Consider the following 25105-nt stretch of genomic DNA (forward strand, 5'->3'; position numbering starts at 1 on the left):
AAGCTGATGGAAATAAAATAGTCATGCCCAGACTGCCCGGAGGCATCAGCAGGGAGGATGATGAGGACTTAACACCTTTTATCATTAGAACAGTAAACTAATGAAGCTGGGGGAAGCGTGGCCGGCCTCTGCGACACCCCCACAATGCAACACAAATCGCTTTAGGTTTTGTTTTGTTTTGTTGCTGCAGGCATCTGAACCCGTGCGCTTTGTCCTGAGGGAATTTTCCTCTGCCAGCAATGACAGACACCTGTGTGACAACTACCCAGCTTGGGTATGTATAAGCCGACAGAATTTGTTTTTTAACCAACACATTATTGTGTATGTACGGAAGCATGGAACTGCCAATGAGTAAACATTTTTGATTGGCAAATACGTTTGAATGTATTTAATGTGTTTGAATGCATTTGCAAGTGTGTTCTAACATATTTAAATACATGTGAATGTATTTGTAAGTATGTTCGAACATATTTAACTCATTCACTCGCAGCCATTTTCACAGAAGCAATCCCGGTCGCTCCCGGCTGTTTTACTGGATTTTGACTGATTTTGCAAGGCCCACAGAATATTGTGTTCAATTGCTATAAAAGCATGGAATCTACCAAAAGAAAGATTAAATCTTCTTTCATCAGGAATAGAAAGTATGTTTCTATCTGTTTCCATTTTGCAGCAATTAGCATTAGAAGAGAGCTAGGCTTCATCAGTTTCCACAAATCTATTTAAAATTCTAAGTAATTGAGCTTTTTTTTTCTAGATGGCCCTGGTTGATCTCCTTTGCTCTGCTGCCACCTGCTGGCCATTTGTGTAATAACTACCATTTCTGCAACCGTTCTTTGCAGTTGAGAGGCTGCGTCAAAGCCTTCTGTATGCTCTAGCATAAAAAAACCAAAAAAACGTATAAATACGTCTTTGGGACACTTACAACATAAAAACGTATTTACACGTTATTGGGAGCAAATGAGTTAAAATATGTTGAAAAGCATAAAACATATAAAGCACTAATTTTTGCTAATACTTGGAAAGCTTGTACCGGGATAATTCCAGTCGCAACACAGCAGACACGTCAACGTCAAAATTTAGCAGTAATAAATGAATGCATATATTTATGGAGACCGGGGTCGAGTTTTATTTTACAGTTTTTTAAAAAATGTGCATAATTTCACAGGTTTGTGTTAACGATTAGATAGCTCTCTGTCACCGTCTTACAAATACAATTATGCCATCTAGTGGCACAAAATGACCTTAACACACATCAATATCAATTTGTTTTTTCCAGTACAGTACATATTTGTAATTTCAATTAAATTTTATGAATGAAATTACTGTATCAATGACTAAAAGAGGTAGCCGTATTTCTATCCGTTTAACATTTTTTTTTCCCGCGTTTATGTTAAGAGTATGAAAAAAATATTTTATTGTACATTTAGAACAGACATAAAATGTGATTAATCGCGAGTTAATTGAAGTCATGCTATTAGTTAAAATTAAGTTTGAATCACCTGACACACCTAAAATAAATATGTGCAAATATATTTGCATGTACATTTGAACGTACTTGTCGAATAAAGCGAAAAATTTTTCCCCATAATGCTACAGGGGAATTGTGCATAACCGTTGGCATTATGAGGAAAAAAATGCGTAACAGAAAAAGTGCATCATTTATAAAAATAAAAAATAAAAAAAAAATCATACAAAGTATGAATAAACAATGTTTACTTACATAATTATTGAACATATTGGTTTAATGTAGGTCAAATGCTATTTATTTTTTTTTTTTTTTTTTTTATTTTATTTTTTTTGACATTTTTGACTGGCATATACGTTTGAACGTATTTGGAAATACGTTCAAACGTACTTGAATATGATTGAATATATTTTAAGATGCGTTGAAACATATGTAAATATGTTCAAACGTGTTTGCAAGTATGTCCGAATGTATATGGAAGTACATGTACTTGAACATACTTGTAAAATAAAGCTAAAAAAAAATAATACGTATTTTCCCCCATAGTATTATGGGGGTTACATTCGGATGTACTTTGCAAATACTTTCAAACATATTTGCCAATATGTTTGAATGTATTTACAAATCAAAAATATTTACTCCACATGGGCAGCTTCCATGTGCATGAAAGCAAACAACAGCTTATTTTTTTCAGTCTGTCATTTTAGCTAACCAGGACCAAATTAGTGTTCCTGTAATACATCCTAATCATTTTAAACCAACCTGAAATGAAACTTTCAAGAAAATGAGCGGTAACCGAGGGGAGAAAATAGAATAATACAATTAGTGAATTATTATATTCTTCCTTTGTGAGATGTTTGGCGGTTTAAAGGGAAGCTAATTATAGTTTCTATTGTACCAACCAAAGACAATTATTGGTGTTGTGTTAGAGAACAGAGACGGGAGCAGGCACAAATCCAAGACGGAGTGAAGAAAATAATTACTGCCTTATAATACATGTGATTAGTTTTCATTCTTGTCAATTCATTCCTTTTTAACATATTGAGAAAAAAAAAAAGGTAATAAATCAGGATTCAGTAAGGTGTTGCAATGCATAAATGGCGGTGATGAATTGTAATTAGCTCCAGTTGCGTGCCTTTGCAGCTCAGGCGTAGTTTTTTTTTTATTCAGCAGGAATGTTTTGCTGAGGTTGCCTCATCTGTCTCTCAGGGAGCCTGCTCAAGTAAACGGGTGTGCCCTCACAAGCATATTCCCATTTTCTGCTTCACTGAACTGGTGGTCCCCAATAATCCCAACACCATCATTTAGTCAGGCAGGCTATAGGGAGTTTTTTTTTTTCTTTTTTTTTTTCTTCGTTTTTCTTTCAAGCCTATTCCTCCTTCTCACACAGAGGGCTCAAATTCCCTGAGCTTAGTTGAATTCATGTGTATACTTTTTTTTTTTTTTTTTTGGTGGGGTGTCAATTACATGCATTTTGAGATTGCTCAAGAATGCATGTTTACAATCCACCATTTTTTTTTTTTTTTTTTTTTTTTTTTGGTGGGGTGTCAATTACATGCATTTTGAGATTGCTCAAGAATGCATGTTTACAATCCACCATTTTTTTTATTTTTTATTTTTTTTAAAACAGTTTTTCTTAAATACTGGAGGGTTCCGCAATTGTTCATCAGTGCTTCTCGGGGCCACGTAGGACCACACACTTTCGAATCAGATGTATGTAAAAGCCAATGGGAGACGTAATGAGGGGTTGTGGCAGCGGGAAAGTTAAACCTAGCTGTGATGCTGGCAGTTAGTCAGGAGCTTCAAACTGTTTCCATTTAAAGCCGTTACCGTACTGTATCTATAATAACCCAAAGTGGGTTGGACTGAAATAAAGCCAAGTACTATTGTATTGTCATCGAACCGGCTGAACAAATTGGGAGTTTGACCAAAACTGCAGTTTGGAGTTTGAGCAGAATTGTCTTGAGTGATATTTGCACAAAACAAGCTGTCCTTAAGTTCAACCCTCTTAGCTCTAATGGCCAGGGCTGCCATCATAGATCCAGCAATAAATCGTGTATCATAACCTAATGGACAAGCAAATGTCTGTTTACAGAAACGGACCGCGAAGTACAAAGGCAGCTGAAGGCTTATGTTGATGGACACAAATCCTGAGTCTCGGTAACGAGCCGCTCAGGGTTCCACTCGGCGCATGCGTGACGAGAACTTTGATCTCTCACGTTGAGTCACCTGGCTCTTTTCCACTAGCCTGGATAAGTCTAGACAGATAACTTGAATTTCAACTGTTTGCACCATCAAACACATTCCATCTCTCACATGCTGCCTGTTGCTCGCCTTTCCTCGGCAATGTGTATGAAACGATGGAATTTCTCTTAAGGCTTGTGACATTTTTTTACTCAACTTGAAAAAGTCATAAGTGTAAATACATTAATCAATCAAAGGTAAATTGAGTTGAAACTACTCAATGTCTGACATGTACAAGTTTAAAGTGGGTTCAAGCATCCATTGCATAAAAATATTGTTATTATTATTATTGTTGTTGTTATATAGTCCAAGGCTGGACTGGCCATCTGGCATACAGGGCAGACGCTCGGTGTCTTTTGGGGCCAATGTGGTGCTATTCAATGATTATGTTCCTCCATTTTACCCCACGAGACAAGCCCACAATTTAGAAGGAGCAGCCCATTAAACCATTTACAATATTGAGAGCAAACTTAACTCGTTTGCTCCCAAAGACGTATTTATACGTTTTTTTTGTTTGAGTTTTTTAAAATGTTTTTTATGCTAGAGCATACAGAAGGCTTTGATGCAGCCTCTGAACTGAAGAAAACGCTTGAAACAATGTTCGTTATTACAAAAACAGACAGCAGGTGGCAGAAGAGTATAAGAGATCAAACAGAGCCATGTTGCAAAAAACTTTTCCGCACTGTTTTAAACAGATTTGTGATGAAACTTGGCTATATTCTAATGCCAATTGCTGCAAAACGGAAACAGAAATAATTTTTTTTCCCTGATGAAAGAAGAGATGCAAATTTTTCTTTTGGTAGATTACATGTTTTATAGCAATAGAACACAATACTCTGTGGGCCTTGAAAAAGCAGTCAAAATCCAGTAAAGGGGTTGCTTCAGTGAAAATGGGTGGGAGTGAATGAGTTAACCAATAAACATCAATAGTAGAGCTACGTGGTAGCCAGTCCAGTCCTTGATCTATTCCAACAGAACGCTGAGAGGTCTGAAGATCTTTCCATAAGCTCTGGTTGCTCTTTTTGTCCTAATTATGACTCCTGTTAGTAATACATACCTGACATATTAGTACAGAATCTTACATTTTGCTGTGGTTGATTTTGTGGGGCGCTAAATGTTTCCATGTACAGTACAGACCATATTGTCCATTTGTTCAAATAGTTCGGCTTTCAACACTGGACTATATGGGTACCATTAACTTATTCAGTCCCATCCATTTTCACTGAAGCAATCCATTTACTGGATTTTGACTAATTTTGCAAGGCCCACTTTGTGTTCTATTGCTTTAAAACATGGAATCTACCAAAAGAAAAAATAGTATCAGGAAAGAAAAAAGTATATTTCTATCTGATTCCATTTTGCAGTAATTAGCATTAGAATGTAGCTAAGTTTCATTACAAATGTTTTAAAACAGTGGGGAAAATAGTTTTTTGCAACATTGCCCTGTTTAATTTCTTATATTCTCTGCTGCCACCTGTTGGCTGTTTTTGTAATAACTATCATTGCTTCAAGCGTTTCCTTCAGTTCAGAGGCTACATCAAAGCCTTCTGTATGCTCTAGCATAAAAAACAAAACAAAAAACATTTTTTTTAAAAATAACGTATAAATACGTCTTTGGGAGCAAATGAGTTAATCATTCACTACATGTAGTAATCATTTACATGGCTGAGCCTGCAGTTTAAAGTATAAAAGCACGTGCAATACGATATGTATTAAAACAGCTTGTGAAAAGTACTAGAAATATGGTCAAAACTTTATGCAAACTAAGGTGATTCACAAAATACAGGGTTGTTAAGTCATAGGTACAGTAGATGAGATTACTGTCCAACAGTCCGTAACTGCCTTGTGCTTTACGCCACAAAGCCTCGAGAAAAAAAATACACGGACCGAGGACGACCGTCTGTCGGAAGTTAACTTGCTGGTGCTACTTCAGGTGTCAAATGTATGCCTGAGCACTATCGTTAAACTGCGTTAAATATAGATCATATTCAATTCAAGAGATACAGGCAGACAGTTATGTCATGCCTAAACGTATCCTTGAAAAGACGTATTTGAAATATTTTCTGGTGACCTACGCTGTTTGATAAGAACACTGGAGGTACGAGGATTAGAGTAGTAGTAGGAGTATCTTGTCATTATTAATATATATCTCGCCGCTACTTGTCAGCTTTTCCACTTTTTGTCTTTTGAAGCAAGCCTAGGGAGAGATTTAAAAGGAAGGACGTTACAAATGCAGCAGACTTGTGTTTTGATGTTCCGATCTTAAAATGTCAAAATAAGTGAAATGTGAATTCGACAATAAGGAACGATACAAAATGGCATCAGGCCAGCGACAGTTCGTACCCGCTATTTCCGCGCTCTTTCAATAAGAAATCTTCAAGGCCACGTGTGTCCTCCAAGTTTAAAGGCCGAGATTTTCTTTCCATCTCTGCCATTTCTCTCGGAGAGGCTGAGGTGAAGCTATTATTGAACCCTCTGATCTGAGGCTTGATATGGTGTCCCTGCCCGAAAAGCCGGCCTGAAATATTGCAGGTTGATCTCTGAACACCAAGCTTCACTGATTGTACAATACGTTTTCGAGGGGCAGCGACCAGCCAAGTCACCTCGAACTCTGCCGTTTGTTTATGAAGCAAACCAAGTATTACTCAAACAGGAAGATGGCTGCTTTCTATTTTTCCCACTTCTACCCCCCACTCTCAAGGTGCCCTTGTTTGATAGTTTTGACTGCCAGAAACCAAAAGGGTTAACATGAATAAAAGATTCAAAAGTACTTCCTGCCATACTTTTTGTCTTGTAGAAAGTCCACAAAGACCTGAATTGATGTAAAAAAAAAGTGTCTTAAAGCGGACGTTAACCTTGAACATTTTTTGACAATATGTTATCTGTGACCTCATTAGTCTAAACATATATATCCATGTCAGGGGGCGGCCGTTTTGCCACTTGTCGACTGAAGATGGCATCACAGTTGCTCGACCAATCACCAACGACCAATCACAGCTCACCTGTTTATGAAGCTAAACTGTGATTGGTTGTTACCTGAGCAACTGTGATGTCATCTTCAGTCGACAGTAAGTAGCAAAATGGCAGCCCCCTGAGATGGATAAAAATGGCTGGATTTTGCTCAGGCAACGACCAATCATAGCTCACCTGTTTTCTGAAGCTGAACTGTGATTGGTTGTGACCTCAGCAACTGTGATGTCATCTTAAGTCGACAGCAAGTGGCAAAATGGCCGCCCCCTGAGATGGATAAAAATGGCTGTATTTTGCTCAGGCAACAACCAATCACAGCTCACCTGTTTTCTGAAGCTGAACTGTGATTGGTTGTTACCTGAGCAACTGTGATGTCATCTTCAGTCGACAGCAAGTGGCAAAATGGCTGGATTTTGCTGCTTAACTCATATTCCTCTAATACAATATTAACCAGAATACCATATTTAGACGAGTGCAGCTGCATAGAACATATTGTCACAAAAAAAAAATTGGAGGGGTTGATTTGACCTTTAAACACAAAACCCAATTGTTTGACTGTTAGAACAAAAAGTTTAGTTATTTTCATGAAACAACTAAAAGAACAAAATGTTTGATAAAAGCTTGCTATCTGCATCAGACATGGATTTTTTTAATACGATCCTACGATTTTTTATTTTTTTTTATTTTTATGTTTTATCTCTCTGACTGTCACTGAAGCCAACTGAGGGGAATGAGGGATTCACCCAATTAATTTACTGAAGCTTGTCATAAAAAGGCTGAAAAGCAGGCATCCAAGTGGTCAGCCTTGCAATTCATTTAATTAAGTAGAGTGCATATTGCGCCTCACATGAAACACCGAGCAGTTTTATGATGATGTCATGGATGATGGTGCTAATAGAAAGGATCGCTCAGACTTTTTTTTTTTTTTTTTTTTTGCCTAAGATTCATAAATTCTATCTAGCCAGCTTTCTAATGCTGCTTTTCTTAAAAAAAATTAAATAAAAAAATAAAATAAAACCTTACTTGGACCTCCTGTGTTCATATCAAAAACAGTCGAACATAAAATAAACAAATGACAAAATACATTTCTAATGACCACTGCAATTACAGTATTTTTTTCTTGTGAAGTTATAGTTTGGTTTTCCGTCGTCTTTACATCAATCCTCCAGCTCTCAGGAACACAAACATAATAAAAGACACCCGGATGTTTTACCTGGGGGAATGTAGAAGCTATTAATAGGTACGGAAGAACTGCTTGACTGTTTCAGGTTGAGGGTGATATTTGGTTTCATGGACGGATAGGATGGACATCATCTAGGTAGCTATAAAATTTGGTTTTGAATTGATTTACAATATGGCCAAGGCAAAGAAAGTGAGGATAAACAAAAGAGGCCATGGGGCGGAACCCTGTGGAACACCACTTAGTGATACGAATATTTGAGTTTATTGGTGAACTCAATTTAGCCGGTGACACTTTGTTGATTATTTAATCCAGTCCAGAGTTTTGTCGATGCTGTTTTTGTGCTTTGGGTTGGGTCTCGAAATACATTGGAGTTGTTTTTGTACAGAAAAATGAAGGTTGTATAGAGGGCAAAGACTGTTGAAATTGTAGCTTGTTTGAGGCAGGTTTCTTTATTGTAAGTGATTGCAAATATGAGGTGAGCACACCAGAACAAAGTGAGCGATGGTAAATATTCTATATTGTCAACCCTTGGAACACAAACACAATTTGTTCTTCGTGCTTTCACAATTTTTTATTTTATTTTTTATTCTAAATTATTTTTACCATAAGACCCAAAGACTGAGAACAAATAATGATATATTTTTTTTTTAAAGCACCACAAAATATGAACTATTATCCATCTTAGTGTTGGGCAGAATGTACGAGTACAGTATGCCAATTTGATCAATCATATCGCCAGTAAATGTTGGAGCATGTCCATTGTTACTTTATGAAGTTTCTTGGCTCAACTTGACTCAGAATAAAAGGCCAGCATGTGTTGGAGAGAGTCTCTGTTGAATTTTGAGTTTTTTGGAAAGGTCAAAGCTGGTCTGACTATCTTGAACAGATTTGTTACTGTCTACGAGCGTTTGTATCAAACCATCAAATACAAGTCTTATTTATGAAACATTTGAAATGGTACAATGAGATGTGTTGAGGTCCAGCTCGTCTTCTCAACTAATTAATTACCTTCTAACTGTAGTAAGATGTCTTTCGTTTCTGTACTTTGTTCTTAAGTGTCTTTAGCGCTTTCTTTTTAAACTGCTTTTAAATGTTGAATCATGTAAAGCGCAGTCAGTTAACTTGTATATGAAATTAGATAGATGGATAGATAGGCGGCAAGCTAGCAAGTGAGTTAGCTTGCTTGCTTGCTTGCTTGCTTGCTAGCTATTAGACGGCAAGCTAGCAAGTGAGTTAGCTTGCTTGCTTGCTTGGTAGCTATTAGACGGCAAGCTAGCAAGTGAGTTTGCTTGCTTGCTTGCTTGCTTGCTAGCTATTAGACGGCAAGCTAGCAAGTGAGTTTGCTTGCTTGCTTGCTTGCTTGCTAGCTATTAGGTGGCAAGCTAGCAAGTGAGTTAGCTTGCTTGCTTGCTAGCTATTAGGCGGCAAGCTAGCAAGTGAGTTAGCTTGCTTGCTTGCTTGCTAGCTATTAGGCGGCAAGCTAGCAAGTGAGTTAGCTTGCTTGCTAGCTATTAGGCGGCAAGCTAGCAAGTGAGTTAGCTTGCTTGCTAGCTATTAGACGGCAAGCTAGCAAGTGAGTTAGCTTGCTTGCTAGCTATTAGATAGACAGACGGCAAGCTAGCAAGTGAGTTAGCAAAAAAACAAAAAAAAATGTGGGTAGAAAGCAACTAAGGCGCGATGGTAAACAATCTCCCTAGCCTGAATGCTGCATGTGAATTCCAAGAGATAATCTAATCAAATTCACAGATGGCTTGACAATCCAAGGCAAATGTCAAAAGTGCTCGCATAGCAGCCGGAACACCCGTGGAAAAAGACCAAACCATGGATTATATGTGCAAGACAAAAGCGTCAACTTTTTTTTTTTTTTTTTTTTTTTTTTAAGCTGAGAAGAGCATTATTCACACAAGCATTGTAAAATAATATTCAGGTTAAGGTCGACTTTGGGTAAGTCCAAAATTGGAGAGCATTTAATCTGCCACTTTCTTGTGATTTAACAGTTTTCCTCCAAGGGGATGATTTGAATGACGAAGCTTTACTGAGCTTTAAGGCTAAAAGAAATAAGAGTCCACTCCCCGCTGGAATGACTTCAGGCCTCTGCAAATGAAATACATATGCAAATACCTCACCATAAGTCTGCTGATTTAAAAATAATATTCATATCTAATTTAACACAATGAATACATCTTACTTTTTAGCACTATATAATTTGAAGCTTATCGTCATATTTTATCGAAATAGCAAAACTGTTACATTTAAATTAAATGTGAAACTTGCTGCTCATAATGTATTATATCACAAATAATTGCTTTCAAACATTATCACCCGAAAGATCATCTGGAACGGGGGATGCTTTAAACACAAATGTAAAATCGCCCATTTCGGATGCGCAGAGGACATCAGAAGTGAGTTTTAATGAGAAACATTATTAGCATATCAAAGAGTTTTAAACGTGATCACTTAAAGCAATTCGGCATGTGCGTCGGGCGTAATTATGTTGTTAGGTTTAACAGACGCGTAAAATTAGATTGGTGTCAGGTTGACTGACTTGATGGTAATGTTCCAAGAATGAGAAAAGGACAATCAAATATTTGATTTAAAAAAAAATAAAAAATCTTTGATGATTCAACACTGCCTTTTATTTCCCTCTGTGTGATTGTTTGTTTCTCGCTTGCAGTTGGGTCAGTTTGCATAATTTGCCTTTTTAAGGCGCTGCTTATTAGTGTGTCTGTCCAGTAAATAAATCATTACTTCTGTTTTCTTTGTGTACAACAACATAGCTGAAATATATGAAAAGAGATCAGAGACAAGACGGCGATTTAAACTTATGGGGAAGAAGACAGATTGGAGCTTTAACACATTCACTGCCAGCCCAGAAAAAAAAAAAAAATTTGACGTCTTTTTCCGTCAATGGCAGTGAATGAGTTAACTAAAAAAAAAATATATATATATATATATATATATATATATATATATATATTTGTTTTTGATTCAGGTGAATCGTTCCACTTTAAAAAAAAAAATTAAAAAAATGTCGTTACGTATCTAATCGTCTTTTATTAGAAAATTATGAAGAAAATGCCACATTTACAGTAGCCTACAGTCAAGCTAATTCAACAGATTAATTGTCATATGTACCATAGTGACCCAAATTCATAATGCCACTGAATCAAACTGAATCCTTGAAAATAAATTTCATAGAAAAGCAATTTTCCCTCAAAATTAATTCCGCACAAACAAATATACAGTATGTTTTTTATGGATTCATTGAAAACAGAGAGAGGGCTCTCTCCACTTATAGTCCATTCGTCATACGTGTATTGTGGACTGGTTATGAACATTTCCAGATAATTTTGTGACCCTTTTTCAGCTAGGTCAGGCTTTAACCAACACCTGCAATCTCGTTAGATTAATTGGATTCGAGGTTGGCTGACTCCAATTAGCTTTTGGAGAAGTCAACAGCCTGGGAGTTGACAATTTATTTTTTATTTTTTCCACCCTGCACTGTGAATGTTTACATGGTTTGTCCAATAGCATGGACGTATCTAATTGAAAGTGTTTTATTGGTCGAAGCAGACAGCGTTGGTCGATTTTTGAATGATAGGATTGTCAAGGAAGGTGTGGAATTTGGACCCAAGCAGACAGTAGATGGAAGTTTTTTTTTTTTGTTTTTTTTTAATACAAAAATACAAAGTAACAACAGAGAGCAGGGCTGGATGCAGATTGCCTTGAAGAACTTGACGAAGTAATCGTGACCAGGACGTACTGACAAATGTATCACTCAGCAATTCAAGCTAGGGCTATGATCAATATAGCAGAATAAAGGCCTATATGACAAAATAAGAGTGACAAATACAGAACCATAGCAACTGACAACATGGCTGTGTTTTTTTCAGTTGCTCTGTAGTTGCTATGGTCCTGTGTTTGTCACTCTGATATTGTCATATATGCCTTTATTTTGTCATATAGAATTGAGCAGGATCCTACCTGGAGTTGCTGAATGAGACTTTTTATTACTGGTATGTGGTTTTATTTATCAAGATCTTTTTTCAAGGCCATCTGCATCCAGCCAAGCTCTCATTTTTGTCTATGAACATGACAGGGCTGGATGATTTGATCTATCTACTGTAGTTAAAGCAGAAAAGTCAAACTCTCCAAAACAGGCCTTTTTTGAATAACTTTTTTTTGTAGATGCATCATTTTAGATCTCTACATGGTGGTTTGAGTATACCAAATTAAATTTCCTTGTATGTTGCCTGCACTCAGACCATTCGTATTTTATCAACTCGAGGGCTGTTTGCGTTGTAGATGATATTTACGCCTGCATGAAAAGCATTTTTGCTTCTGGCAGTTTATAAAGGTATCATTAACAACAAACTTATTTCATTCGGGCTCTTATTTACCTTGTTTGCCAGGAGTGGATACAATGTTGTTTCATATTTTCTCATGTCATGTAGGATGACTTAGAAAATGCTTTTTTTTTTTCTTTTTTTTTTTTTTATGGTCGAAATATTTTTGGTATTTGGTGTAGGCTCTTTGACCGCCAAAAGCGTTTAATAACGATCAGTAAAATCACGACGTATACCGCCATAAACGTTAAATGACGTCAACTTTGCTTTTTTTTTTTTTTTTTTTTTTTTTTTTTTTTTTTTTTTTTTTTTTTTTTAAAGTGTAATGAAGGGGGTGCAACGTCTTATGTGCAGCACTGCCTGGTCAATGGGTTGTGGAATCAAAAACACTCTTAACTATGGCCAGCAGATGGAAGCATTGTATCTCTTTTCGTGAATGATCAAAGCCTTTGTCATATCAGTTTTTTGTTTTTTTGATAACGTGTGGCAATAAAAGGGTTAAAAGCTGTGCTGTAATCGTTAATCATTCATAATCGTAACCTGCACCTCAAACGGCCAATTTTTGTTTTACCAATATATCTTCAAATAGCCGTGCCATCATTTTTGTGTGCAGCAAAGTTTGTTAAACTACTTCACGCAAATCAGAATACAGTAAATTTGAGAGCACTATGCAACAGATGACCACATTGCACCCATGTACTGTACATGGTAATGGATTCAAGAGGTGCAGTGTTTGACACGAACTGATGTGAAAGCGGTGGTCATAGTGAGTCTTTGTTATTCCCTCACTTCTGTCACTGGGGGCTAGCCAAGGCCAAAGGAGGGAAAAGGTTCATTTCGCCCCCTTTCAACTTTATCTCTTCAACCATATTGTGCCTCGAATCCACTCGCTTTCAAGTTGGTGGCCTCACTTTAGCTTCTTTTTTATGACAGATACAAAGAGATATGACGCTGCTGCCCACCCGAGGGGATTTCTGGGAAGAATTCATCCAGTTTTCAGCAGGTAATTATACTTTTGACCACAAGATTTTCTGTGAATACAAAGAAAAGAACATAAAAATATTTCTAAAGTAGTCCTCGGGGTTCAAATCCTCCTATTTTCGAGCATTTATGAACATAAATGCAACTCGCCTACTTGATTTGGGTCCAAATTAATCATTGTGCACACAAAACGTTTGCTCTTAAAGCCCACCTGAGGCAAGAACTGTCACTAAATATCCTACCTGCATTCAAATCCAATGAGGTAGAAACTTGGAAACTATCATAGCTTTCAAAAGAGGGAGTAAATGAAAGTGGAAGACAGCAAGGACGTTAATAATTAATTCGGCAGAGTTTTTGGTCCTGTGAGGCCAGAGGGAAATATGTTTGAAAATGCTAATTAAAGAAAGGAGCACACTTTGGTTTGGAAGGCATCAGTCTGCCTCGGCATTTTGAAACCTCACCGCTGCCTGAGTTAATGGTGCTGGAAATGCCTTTGGGGGGAAACGCAGTATGAACCACAGAGGCGGGTGCTAATGAGTCTCGCCGACCACTCCAACACAGGTTGAATTGAAGCTTGCATACGCTGCCAAGACTATCAGAGCTTGTTTTGACGCAGTCGTGGTCAGAGGTTGTAGACATGGATGCTATGGCAATAATGGACTTTCATTTATCTCTGTTGTTCTTTATCGGCTGCGCATTGATTTGCCAAACGGAATTCTCTATTGGCAACTACAAGACTGGTAAACACACTTTGAAGTCAACACGGGATCAAAATGGAAAGCAGGCGTCGTCCTCTGGATTAATCTCACGGATACAACTGTAATGTGTTTCGCCAAGCAAAAACGGACACACTTTTTGGTAGGTCCAAAACTAACTGAATTTATCAACATCATTGGAGAGGATATAAAAGTTTGTTTAGAAAACTAAGAAAAGAAAATCATTTTAACTTCACCCAAAGTCGGTCTATACCAACTCAGACAACACAGTATCAAGGTCTTCAGTGACGTTTTCTTTCTTTACTTTCAACTGGAAAGCTTCGAGGTTGGCCGTTTAAGTGCCAAGGTCGGACATTTTTCCTATTTCGCAGCAACCTGGAATGTAGCAAAGCATCCTTTGAGGCTAGCGTGGCTACTATGATGGTGAAAGGTCTGAATGATGGGCAAAGGCTTTACTTTTCCACTCTAGCCTCTAAACCTGCTAAATGTGGTCTGTCAATGGATAAGTGAAAAATAATTACTGTAGCTTGCATTCCAATTCTCAACAACATTCATTCAAAAGAATTCCAGCTGAGATAGGCTCCAGCACCCCCTGCGACCGTTGTGAGGATTAACTCTTTTACTACCACACGTTAGGGGAAAAAAACAAAACAAAAAACATTTTGCCATTTTGCTGATTACGAGCATTCATCAGATTCCGTCACATTTCATTTTAATTCCATCCACCAACAGCCCATTGAAAAGAGACACAATGCTGCCATCTGCTGGCCATAGTTAGGTGTTTTTGATTCCGCAACCCATTGACCAGGCAGCGCTGCACTTAGACGTTGCTCCGTCCATTTCAGAAAAGGAGAAAAAAAAACATAGATGACGTCATTTCACGTTTATGGCAGCATACATCGTGATTTTACTAATCGTTATTAAACGTTTTTGGCAGTCAAAGAGTTAAGCGGTTCAGAAAATGGATGGCTGGAGGTGAATTGATTTGCTGTTCATCAGTACAAACATTTTTTTTTGTTACAAAATTGTAAAATATAAAATAAAAGATTAAGGTAAAGGGAGCAAAAGAATGTTAACCAATAAACGACTTCAAAGGGTGTGGCCTAATAGATGATGTCAGGAGCCTTGAGTCAGATGGGTTGGCCAATGTGAGGATCTCTTCAAATATTCTTGCGAGTGTTTTTATTTTGTATTTGTGCGCTTCACTGTCTATCCCGTTCAATAAACGTCTGAAAATGCGCCGATGAGCTTGTCCTTGTTGTTCTGCTTTAATAAGCAACAACATAGATCAAGGATGCTCATAATAACAAACTAAAAATTGACCAGGCAATGACTTGTAACTTGAAAATACTCATAAATTGGGGCACATGTAATTCAGGGGACCACTGCCACTTCTGCATTCTTGTTCGTCAATATGCTAACCAACATTGCTGCGATGATAAAATGGGAATTGCGGATTTCATCACATCCCTCCATCCCCTTAAACAGAACTGCAGATTATAATTAAGTTAGAAGGCAATTATCTACAAATGTAGCAAATAAATAAATCAGCATCAGCTTCAGATTATGCAAGATGCTGATTATAAATATCTATCTACTTTATCTAGCTATCTACCCAGCTAGCTAGCTAGCTAGCTTTATAGCTATCTAGCTAGCTAAAATAGATCGATAGATCTGTCTGCCTACCTCCGTGCTAGCTAGCTAGCTAGCTACGTACATACTTACCTACCTCGGTAGCTATCTTGCTACCTTTCTAGATAGCTAGCTACCGAGCTACCTGTTTTACACTTGTAACGCTGTAATACAAGTATGAAACAATCTCAACTTGTCTGGTGATTATTCTGGAACGTCACGGAGTGGGTCAGGCAACTATTAACTACAATCATGCTAAAGCTGACTTCTCACAAGTACAGTCAATTGTTCCTCCAATCAAAAAAAACGATAAAAGCTGCTGTCAAGATTGTGGTAATCGGATTCAAATCAATTAAATTCTTAATTGGCAAATGTGTATTACCGAGTTCCCACTTTGAGCCAGAATAATGATAAAGCCGACCGTCTTCACAAGGTGTCTCATACAGTATTCCGCCTCTGTCCCATAAGAGATAGCAATCTAAGCACGGAGGAGAGATATCGCCTTTGTAGTGGCACATCGTCAGTGAGGCGAAATCCAATCTTTCTCCTCCGCTCTCCATTTCTCTCAGCTGGGGACAGATAGAACTGATGTATCGCACGCGGAAGGCTTCACCAACTTCACTTGCAAGAATATGCGGCGCGCATAGCTGCCCCGAGTTGAAAGTGAGCGGATCAGCGGCGATATCTCATAACCAGCGGGATAACTGGCATAGCTCATGACGAGGATTCAAGCAGATTAGACGCAGAGATTGTTTTATTGATCTCAGCGCTTCCGTCACATCTGATAAGACCACTAATTCTAAAGGGCCCCATTACGGGACGTAACCTTGACGCAGAAGGCAAAAAAGGCAAACTCAGCATATTACTCACGGCCCATTAAGCTGTTGTAGTTGTAATTGGGATTCAATTTCTTTTCTCATTTTACACTTTTTTTTTTTTTTTTTGAACAGAAGAATTCTATTCTGGCTAGTTAAACTCTTTGCAGTGACAAATTGTAATGTATTCAGCAGAGGTGGGCACTTCTGTCTCTGCTGCCCACATTTTCGGTGAGAGCCCAAATTTTCGGCGAGTGCTTTATCACGCGAAGCCTCGAAAAAATACACAAATACACGGACTGACTGCACTGACTCAGATCGAATCGACGGACGAAAACCTGCTTCAGTCGGTGCTCGGTGTATAACTTGTTTTAAGAGGAAATTGTTTTCAGGTGTTCCAACCTGCTTCTAGTATTAAGAGTAGTGTTGTGTCGGTCACGACCGATTCGTTCTTTAGAACGAATCTTTTCAGTGAACGGGTCACTTCTTGAAGTGATTCGTTCTCTTCTCGGTTCATTTGAGAGCAGTCTTCTCGAACGACCAATCAGAAGCTAGCGTCAGACGTGGGCGGGGTTTTACTCCACATACAGCCTCACTTTTGGTGTTCAGGAACGAGTCACTGAGGAAGCTTCCCGTTCGCGAAGACGTGAACGGATCAGTGAGTGAACGAGTCAGTGGGTGAACGTGTTGCCATTTCCGGTTCAGGAACGATTCAGTGAGTGACTGTGTTGCCAATTCCGGTTCAATAAGTGAACGAGTCAGTGGGTGAACGTGTTGCCATTTCCGGTTCAGGAACGAACGATTCAGTGAATGAGTGTTGCGGCCGTTGCCATTTCAGGTTCGCGACCGAGTCAGTGAGTGAACGTGCTAGCTCCATTTCCCGTTCGCGTACGATTCATTGAGTGAACGTACTGCCATACCATACCAGTTCAGTGAGTGAGTGATTGTAGTCTTGCCACGAGTGATTCACGATTTGGGTTGAACGATTCGGTGAACGGTTCTTTTAAATGAACTGATTCTAGTGACTCAGTTCACCTAAAAGAACTGCAATGCCCATCACTAATTAAGAAATGCTGTTATCATTATTTGCTGATTTGACTAACTCTCCAAAAGTTTAGGGAAGGGTGATTCAAGACCACTTATATTTGTGCTCAAAATGCAGACAGAAGAATGTATTTTTACCTTTTCACTGAGTCACAACATAAATGTTCTCCCCACCCTACAGTGAGTTCCTTGTGTCTAATTGCAGAGTTTTAGGTCATGCTCCATGAAGCACAAAGAAGCTTGGCATCAAGCAGGCAGTTACCACAGAAAAACAATTTAAAAAAATAACCTTATATAGAGGAAATTCTTTTCTCCTTACAATTTGATAGGTTTGGCGGTGAATGTACTGTATGTATAAACTACACGACACTATTGTTGAGGTAATGATTGAGTATTCCTTATCGGTTCAGACATGCCTGGCATCAAACTGCTGAGCCATCGTTTACAAGACGATGATGAGGACCCAAATGCCTCAAACTATGGCGATGAACAGTTAACGTTCCCGTGTGCTCTCTTAACAATCGACACCCGAGCTCATTAGGATGCACGGTTGCTCTCGGCTTCTTCTCGCCATCGGTCCCACTTCATCAGTTAAACAGCGAGTTTCTAACCCGGGCTTTGTTTGGTGAGAGCGTCCGTGTCCTGATAAGGGCCCCCTGATATGGCCGACGTCGTTAATCACCAGCACTGTGGGAGGACACGGTAGGCAGGTTGAGAGAAACGGTACCACCACTCCTCCCCATGGATCCTTTTAACAGTACCGTGCACCTAATTAATAGAGCTGGCCCTTCTCTGTGCAGATAGACCTTGTAATGCATGCATAGCGAGAAGTAAATAATGGCAACCAGAAGGGGAATTTAGAATTACTCTTGTCAGTCAGCATGGTAGACAAAAGAATAAAGATGGAGTAAATCAAGCCAAAGGTTAGAGATGATGACAGGGAGGAAGAGGGCGAAGAGTACAGTGGATAGAAAACTGATATTCGCAAGTGCCTGATAGGTGTAACCGCAAATGTCAGCGCCATCTATAAAGCCACCTTGTTGGTGACCATTTTTCATCTTTCCATTAAGTGCCCGGGGGGGCAGTAAAATACTAGAAGAGATGAAACATGGAGCCAAGAAACACACTGCTCAGACGCTGCTGGAACTAATCTACTCAATACAACATTGGCGGTGAAAATGGTTCTCAGAACATTCAGAGATTTCCCTATTCCATTAAGAACGATATTTGGAAAAACTATGGACTACATACAATACTGTTCAAAAGTTTGATGGTCTAAAAGGGTGCACCATCAACACGTCTAATGGGGCTGAAGCTCTGCTGACCTCAACTTGGTATGTTGTGAGTCAGTGGGAGAATATTCAAAGGGCCTCAAATCCACCAATACACCTTCCAAGCAGAGTCTGTGGACTGTGAGGTGGTCTTTCCTATTTCACATGGAAATCAGGAACTGTGCACTTGTGCAACTGGATTAAAAGGATGTTGGTTCCGCTTCTTAAGATGGGTGACCAAAGGATGTGTTCCAACTATGTAGAGATCACCCTCCTCAGTCTCGCAAATATTTGAGGGAACTTTTGCCCGGGTCACGGCACCAATTGAAATGTTTTGAGGGAACCTTTTAACCAGTTCTTTGTTTTTCCTTAATAATTGCTATGCTAATAGTAACTACGAGAAGCATTCTCAGTTGAACTATTTAATGAATGTCAGGAAAATCATGACATGGCCGTGGAGCCCTTCTTCTGCAAGATGAGGAAAAAAAAAAAAAGTCTTAATCCATCCAAAATGGTTCCTACTCTTTATACTCCCTGGGTCACAACCACGCAGGAGGGCCATGTGACAATTTGTGACTCGACAGTCTTAAATGGTTCCAACTAAATATGTGTACCAGATAGGAAGATGCCAAGCCTGGACAACAGCTAACAGCGACACAACAGCCTAGTTCAAGTCAGCTATCTATTATTAAGGTAGTCTAACAGTCCTATTTAGGGATTTTAGAAAGGAGTTTCTTTCGTGAAGTCAAATCTTCAGCATGAGTAGTGTGGTGTTTGTACTGGCCTCGGAACAATGGATACAAGGTTTTTGGTCCCTGAACAACCGGTGTCAGAATTTGGTCCATATTGCCAGCAGTAAGTCGGAGTTGTTTCAAGGGGTAGTTTGCGCCAAGGCTGGCCTTTTGGTCTATCATGGTGAACAAGGAGCTAAGCTGAACGACGAAGTTCTTAATTTACCGGTCAATTGACTTTCACACCATCACCTTTGATCACAGGTCGTGACTGAAGGAACATGGTTATGGATACAAGCAGCTGACATGAGTTTTCTCCGCAGGGTGTGCTGGATCTGCTTTAAAGATGGGGGTGAGAAGCTCAGTCATCCAAGAGGCAACTTCTGGTCAGGATGGCTTCTGGATGGCTTCCTGGTGTGGAGGACCCAGGCAGAGACTACATATCCCTGTTCCACTGGGAAAGCCCCACGCAACCCTGGTTGAGTACTGGATGGATGGATGGATGGATGGATTAATTTTACGGTGTAGTTGACTTGAATGCAATGGTCAACATTGTGGTGTCATGATCTGCTGTTTTTCAAATGTTTTTCACTGATTATCATTTTAGCACACCCTAATACAAAGGGTACATCACTGTAACATAACATTTTTTCCCCCGGTACGATGGATCTGTAAAAGTGCTAAAGTGCTAGCGTGGATATCTAAATGATCAAACTGATCAGTTGTGTTTAATTCAGAGTGCTCCCTTCAGGTGCACTAGCAAATTGACACAGTGAGGAGTGCATTTTATGGGTAACATTTTACACTCTTAACAACCTTAATTACCAACTGTGAAAGTTCACCTTCCCCAACCTTTCAATTAAGAGAACCCGGCACTCTTGGGGGTGATGAAAATGGTTGCGCTGGCGAGTAACATGGTCGGCGACTATATGTGTGGACGGTTGGTGTGCATGATACATCAGAGGAGCTAATGATGAAACGGTTCCGTTCTGTTACTAAGCTCACTGAGGGAAAAAAAAAAAAAAAAAACGGGCAGCGGGATGCTTGACACCCCAAAACCTCTGCACTGGGTCTCGCCATGGGAGGGCAATGCATCGAGTGTGACTAATTAAGTGTTTGAGTGCTTTTCTGCCCCGTGGCTTCGAAGAATCTACTTTATAATAATCCCCTTAGACTCAATCACATTCGTATTGTTTTAATCCGTGACTCAGATGTGTTAGCTACAGGAATCCAGCACTGATACTAACAACATTTGTATCATCGCGACGAAGCCGACTGCAAAATCCATGTGGCCTGTTTCGTTTACTCGTTATTACTGTTTGTTTACTTTTTGTACTGGTCATTTAAAGCTGGCATGCTGTTAATGTTACAACTAGCATAATTAGACATCTGAGATATCGTACTTTAATTAGCCTAATAACCTTGAATTTGTTAGTTAACTCATTTGCTCCCAATAATGTGTAAATACGTTTCTTTTTTGTTTTTTAATGTAAGTGTCCCAAAGACGTATTTATACTTTTTTTGTTTGTTTGTTTTTTTTTAATGCTAGAGCATACAGAAGGCTTTGATGCAGCCTCTCAACTGCAAAGAACTGTTGCAAAAATGGTAGTTATTACACAAACGGCCAGCAGGTGGCAGCAGAGCAAAGGAGATCAACCAGGGCCAGCTAGAAAAAAAAAAGCTAAATTACTTTGAATTTTAAATAGATTTGTGAAAACTGATGAAACTTAGCTGTCTTCTAATGCTAATTGCTGCAAAACGGAAACAGATAGAAACATACTTTTTTTTTTTTTTTCCTGATGAAAGAAGAGACTTTAATCTTTCTTTTGGTAGGTTCCATGTTTTTATAGCAATTGAACACAATATTCTGTGGGCCTTGCAAAATCAGTCAAAATCCAGTAAAACAGGGATCGACCGGGATTGCTTCTGTGAAAATGGCTGGGAGTGAATGAGTTAATGTTACAACTAGCATAATTAAACATCTGAGATATCGTACTTTAATTAGCCTAATAACCTTGAATTTGTTAGTTAATGCCAAATTGCTAATTCAGTATTCAGAGTATTGTTTTGACAGGACAGTAAGTCCACCGCGGACAGCAAAATACTACGAGAATTTGGCGTTCCCCAACAACTGCTTTTGTTGCCTACATTTGTATTTGTACCACAAACTATGATCCCAAAACAATAATCCTTGGAAAATTAGTTTTGAAAATGATTTGGTTTTGAACAAGTACTGTACTAAATGATCCAAATGAAACCAGTTTTTCTTCTCCTCTGCTAGACCAGCAGATATCCCAAAATAAAAATGGCGTCCGTTTTGCATTTGACAACCTTTTTATAGATTTTGTAAATACAAACCTTCACTTATCAATTTGAATTCCAAACAAGCGGCACGGAAAGGAGGAGTGTGAGTAAAGCAGTATTGATCCATATGCATTGTCTTGTTAATTTTGCTGGAGGTGTGGATTCCTTTTGATCGATATCAAGTGAATGCATCTTTATTCTTGTGTGTAACCTATTACTGCTGGTGAAATTTGAGGTTGGCTCTGGAACAGGCAAGGCCAATCAATAGAATAGACGTATGACGTGTGCGGCAGGAAGCAATAACTAGTCAAAGGTTTGGGCTGTGTTCTTCCAAGGCTAAAGGGTAATCTGCGTCAATGGCGACCATGATTCCCCGAAGCTCAGCTTTAATAAAAGCACAGCCTCTCTCAAGACTGGATTCAATATGGCCGCAAGATCCAAGGTCATTTTCATTTAACTGATGCTATTATAAAGATAACGGCTGATGAATTATTTTGACTTTACAGATGATAGATGTTATCGTACACATTCCAAGAGCTGTGGACAAACACACTGAGGCTAACTTCACTGCAGTAATTTGCTTTTGTAATAAAATAACGTTTCTGTAACCATTACAATCTCCGTAAAGGGTAATATGTATATGTATTAGGGCTGTTAGTCAATTAAGATTTTTTTTAATAGGAATTAATTGTAATCGTTCCAGAGTTAACTCGGGATTAATTGCAAATTAATCGCACTTTTCATATCCGTTCTTACCTCGTTCGATCCCGGTCATTTTCACAGAAGCAATCCCGGCTGTTTTACTGGATTTCGACTGATTTTGCAAGGCCCACAGAATATTGTGTTCTATTGCTATAAAAACATGGAACCTACCAAAAGAAAGATTAAAGTCTCTTCTTTCATCAGGGAAAAAAAAGAAGTAAATATATCTGTTTCCATTTTGCAGCAATTAGCATTAGAATATAGCTAAGTTTAATCAATTGTCACAAATCTATTTAGAATTGTGAGTAATTGAGCTTTTTTTTTTTTTTTTTTTTTTCAACATGGCCCTAATTGGTCTCCTTTGCTCTGCTGCCACCTGCTGGCTGTTTGTGTAATAACTACCATTTCTGCAACCGTTCTTTGCCATTGAGAGGCTGCATCAAAGCCTTCTGTATGCTCTAGCATAAAAAAAAAACATAAATATGTCTTTGGGACACTTAAAACGTAAAAAAATATATATATTTTGGGAGTAAATGTTCAATAAAATACAGATATGGTGGTTGTATCTTTTACTTCACTGGTACAGTAATTTTATAGTAATTCATAAAGATATTTGAAGGTAAAAAGACATATTGAAATGAGTGTAATACATTGGGTCAATTTCTGTTGAGGTACAGTAATTTGTCTGCCACTAGTTGGCATTAGGGTTTCATGTTTGTAATAGGAGCAGCACATTTTACAGTTTCAAATTAATTACAACATGAAGTAACTCGACTCCTTCCCATTTTATTCCTCGTAAATTACAACTAGACCTCAGTCACGACATATATATTATATTATTCAATAAATTGTTATATGATTTGGATTGATCTAATGTTCTTAATGATCTGTTCATTTGCTCGTTGCAATTTAAAATGCATCAAATATTTTATGTTATGCTCGTGCCACTCACACCAAACAAACATATCAGAAGATCACCAACTGAATAACAAAACGTATTCATTGACCTACTAAATTCTTCTCACAAACATGGTTACGCATGATGAATGAGCAACCAAACACCCACTGAGGAAACAACATTTTCCTGTTATACACCGTCCAACAACAACGTCATTTGCAAAGCGCTTTACATAAAAACTTGAAAGGCAGCAACAGAAGACATTTCATAGCGGTGCATAAAATAGAAATGAGAAAATAAGATGGAATTCATTTAAAGGAGAGTGTAGTTTAGGGTGCAGTGATAAATATGAATTATTTGTCACAAACCTGTTTCGGTGAAAGGCGCTTGGAAGGGGAACAAGTAAAGAAATCATTGCAGCAAACCTCAATTTTGCAAGTAGTTATTTCTAGATATGTGGAGCATAAAAACTAAAAGGTGAAGTTTCATTTTGACGCCTTTTTTTTTTTTTTTTTTTTTTTTTTTTTAAACAGAAAGCTAACCTGCCCCAGATGATCTGTGGAATTTTCATAATCAAAATCAGATCACAAGTGTGTTTTGGGCTGGAATCGCAGCAGCGCTAACGAAAAGAATTTGTCAACATGCTACTGTAAAAAAAAAAAAAAGGAACCGTTCGATTTTTTTTTTTTTTTAAGGAGCTGACATCAAGCAGTCTTTGCCCTTCAAGTCGAAAAATAAATCTCTTAATGGCACCAGAAATCCCCATTTAGTTGGATCATAGTATTTTGTGTCTAATGCAGCAATTAGATCCGATAATTCTAGGATGGAAAGTGTAAATTGCTGCAGTCTGTATTTACGTGCATGTCATTCAAGTCTTAAGCAAATACAGTTTCTGTGCTGTTTTGATTAGAAGTCCTGACTGTGACACATCTGCAGTTGTACAGTTCCAACAATGTCTTCGGATGTTGGAAAAGCTGCTGGTTCTATTTTTTAACTTGAAATGTTTACGTGTCTGGGTGGTTGCTTACAGTGCCTTTAAAAGTTTCCAGCGCTCGCCTTGTAGAAGTTTTGATTGTTTGCAGAAGGTCAGGTGTGTTTTTAAGCCTGTGAAGAAAACATCAAGGTAACAGGAAGATATATACTGTATGCAAAATGAAGAGTAAATACAGAGCTGCTGATTATAGGATGTGCTCGGAATTTAATGTGAGCGTGGCAACAGCAGCGCAGGATGAAGATGGAATGTCCGCTAGCCTGAACCATCAAATATAGGAGAGAAAATTCTGCTTCTTTGTAAATAGAGTATTTATTGGTCCTTTTGAACATTTGTTTTTGTTTTTGAAAATCAACTTCCACATCTAACTTTTTTTTTCATTTTTTTTTCATATTTGATACATTGGGTGATAATTCTTTAAATTCATACATTTACAACTGTCAAAAATATAATACATATCAAACATTAGTATTTCAAAAAAATCATGAACATTTCACACTATTAGTATCTTCAGGTCTTGAGGTCATCTTCAGTTTTTTAGCATGTGGAAAACATTGTTTTCAAAGGGATTAATTGTACATGGAAAATTAATGAAATTATCAAATTAATTCCGGACAAAATGTGAACTTTTTACTGCTGAAAATGGCTCAATAAGTCAAGTATCCCTTTAACTCATTTGCTCCCAAAGACGTATAAATACGTTCTGTTTTAACCATTACCAGTGTCCCAAAGATGTATTTATTATTGTTTGTTTACATGCTTTGATGCAGCCTCTGAACTGAAGATAATGGTTGAAGCCATTGTAGTTATTA

The 25105-nt window shown here is 38.2% G+C and overlaps 1 protein-coding gene and 1 long non-coding RNA gene across 4 annotated transcripts in view; one reads left to right on the forward strand and one right to left on the reverse strand.

The window, feature by feature from the left end:
• Window positions 1–25105, forward strand: part of LOC144010106 (uncharacterized) — a 113930-nt gene that overhangs the window by 28816 nt on the left and 60009 nt on the right. For all 3 annotated transcript variants that reach the window (XM_077510230.1, XM_077510229.1, XM_077510228.1), the window contains exons 4-6: window positions 191–274; window positions 13142–13211; window positions 19722–19876. In XM_077510230.1, the coding sequence (XP_077366356.1) occupies window positions 191–274; window positions 13142–13211; window positions 19722–19876 (309 nt within the window). The remainder of the gene's footprint in view (window positions 1–190; window positions 275–13141; window positions 13212–19721; window positions 19877–25105) is intronic.
• Window positions 1–25105, reverse strand: part of LOC144010113 (uncharacterized) — a 109011-nt gene that overhangs the window by 26902 nt on the left and 57004 nt on the right. The gene's annotated exons all lie outside the window — the stretch shown is intronic.

This window comes from Festucalex cinctus, chromosome 21, assembly GCF_051991245.1.
Source record: "Festucalex cinctus isolate MCC-2025b chromosome 21, RoL_Fcin_1.0, whole genome shotgun sequence".
Taxonomy (NCBI): Eukaryota; Metazoa; Chordata; class Actinopteri; order Syngnathiformes; family Syngnathidae; genus Festucalex; species Festucalex cinctus.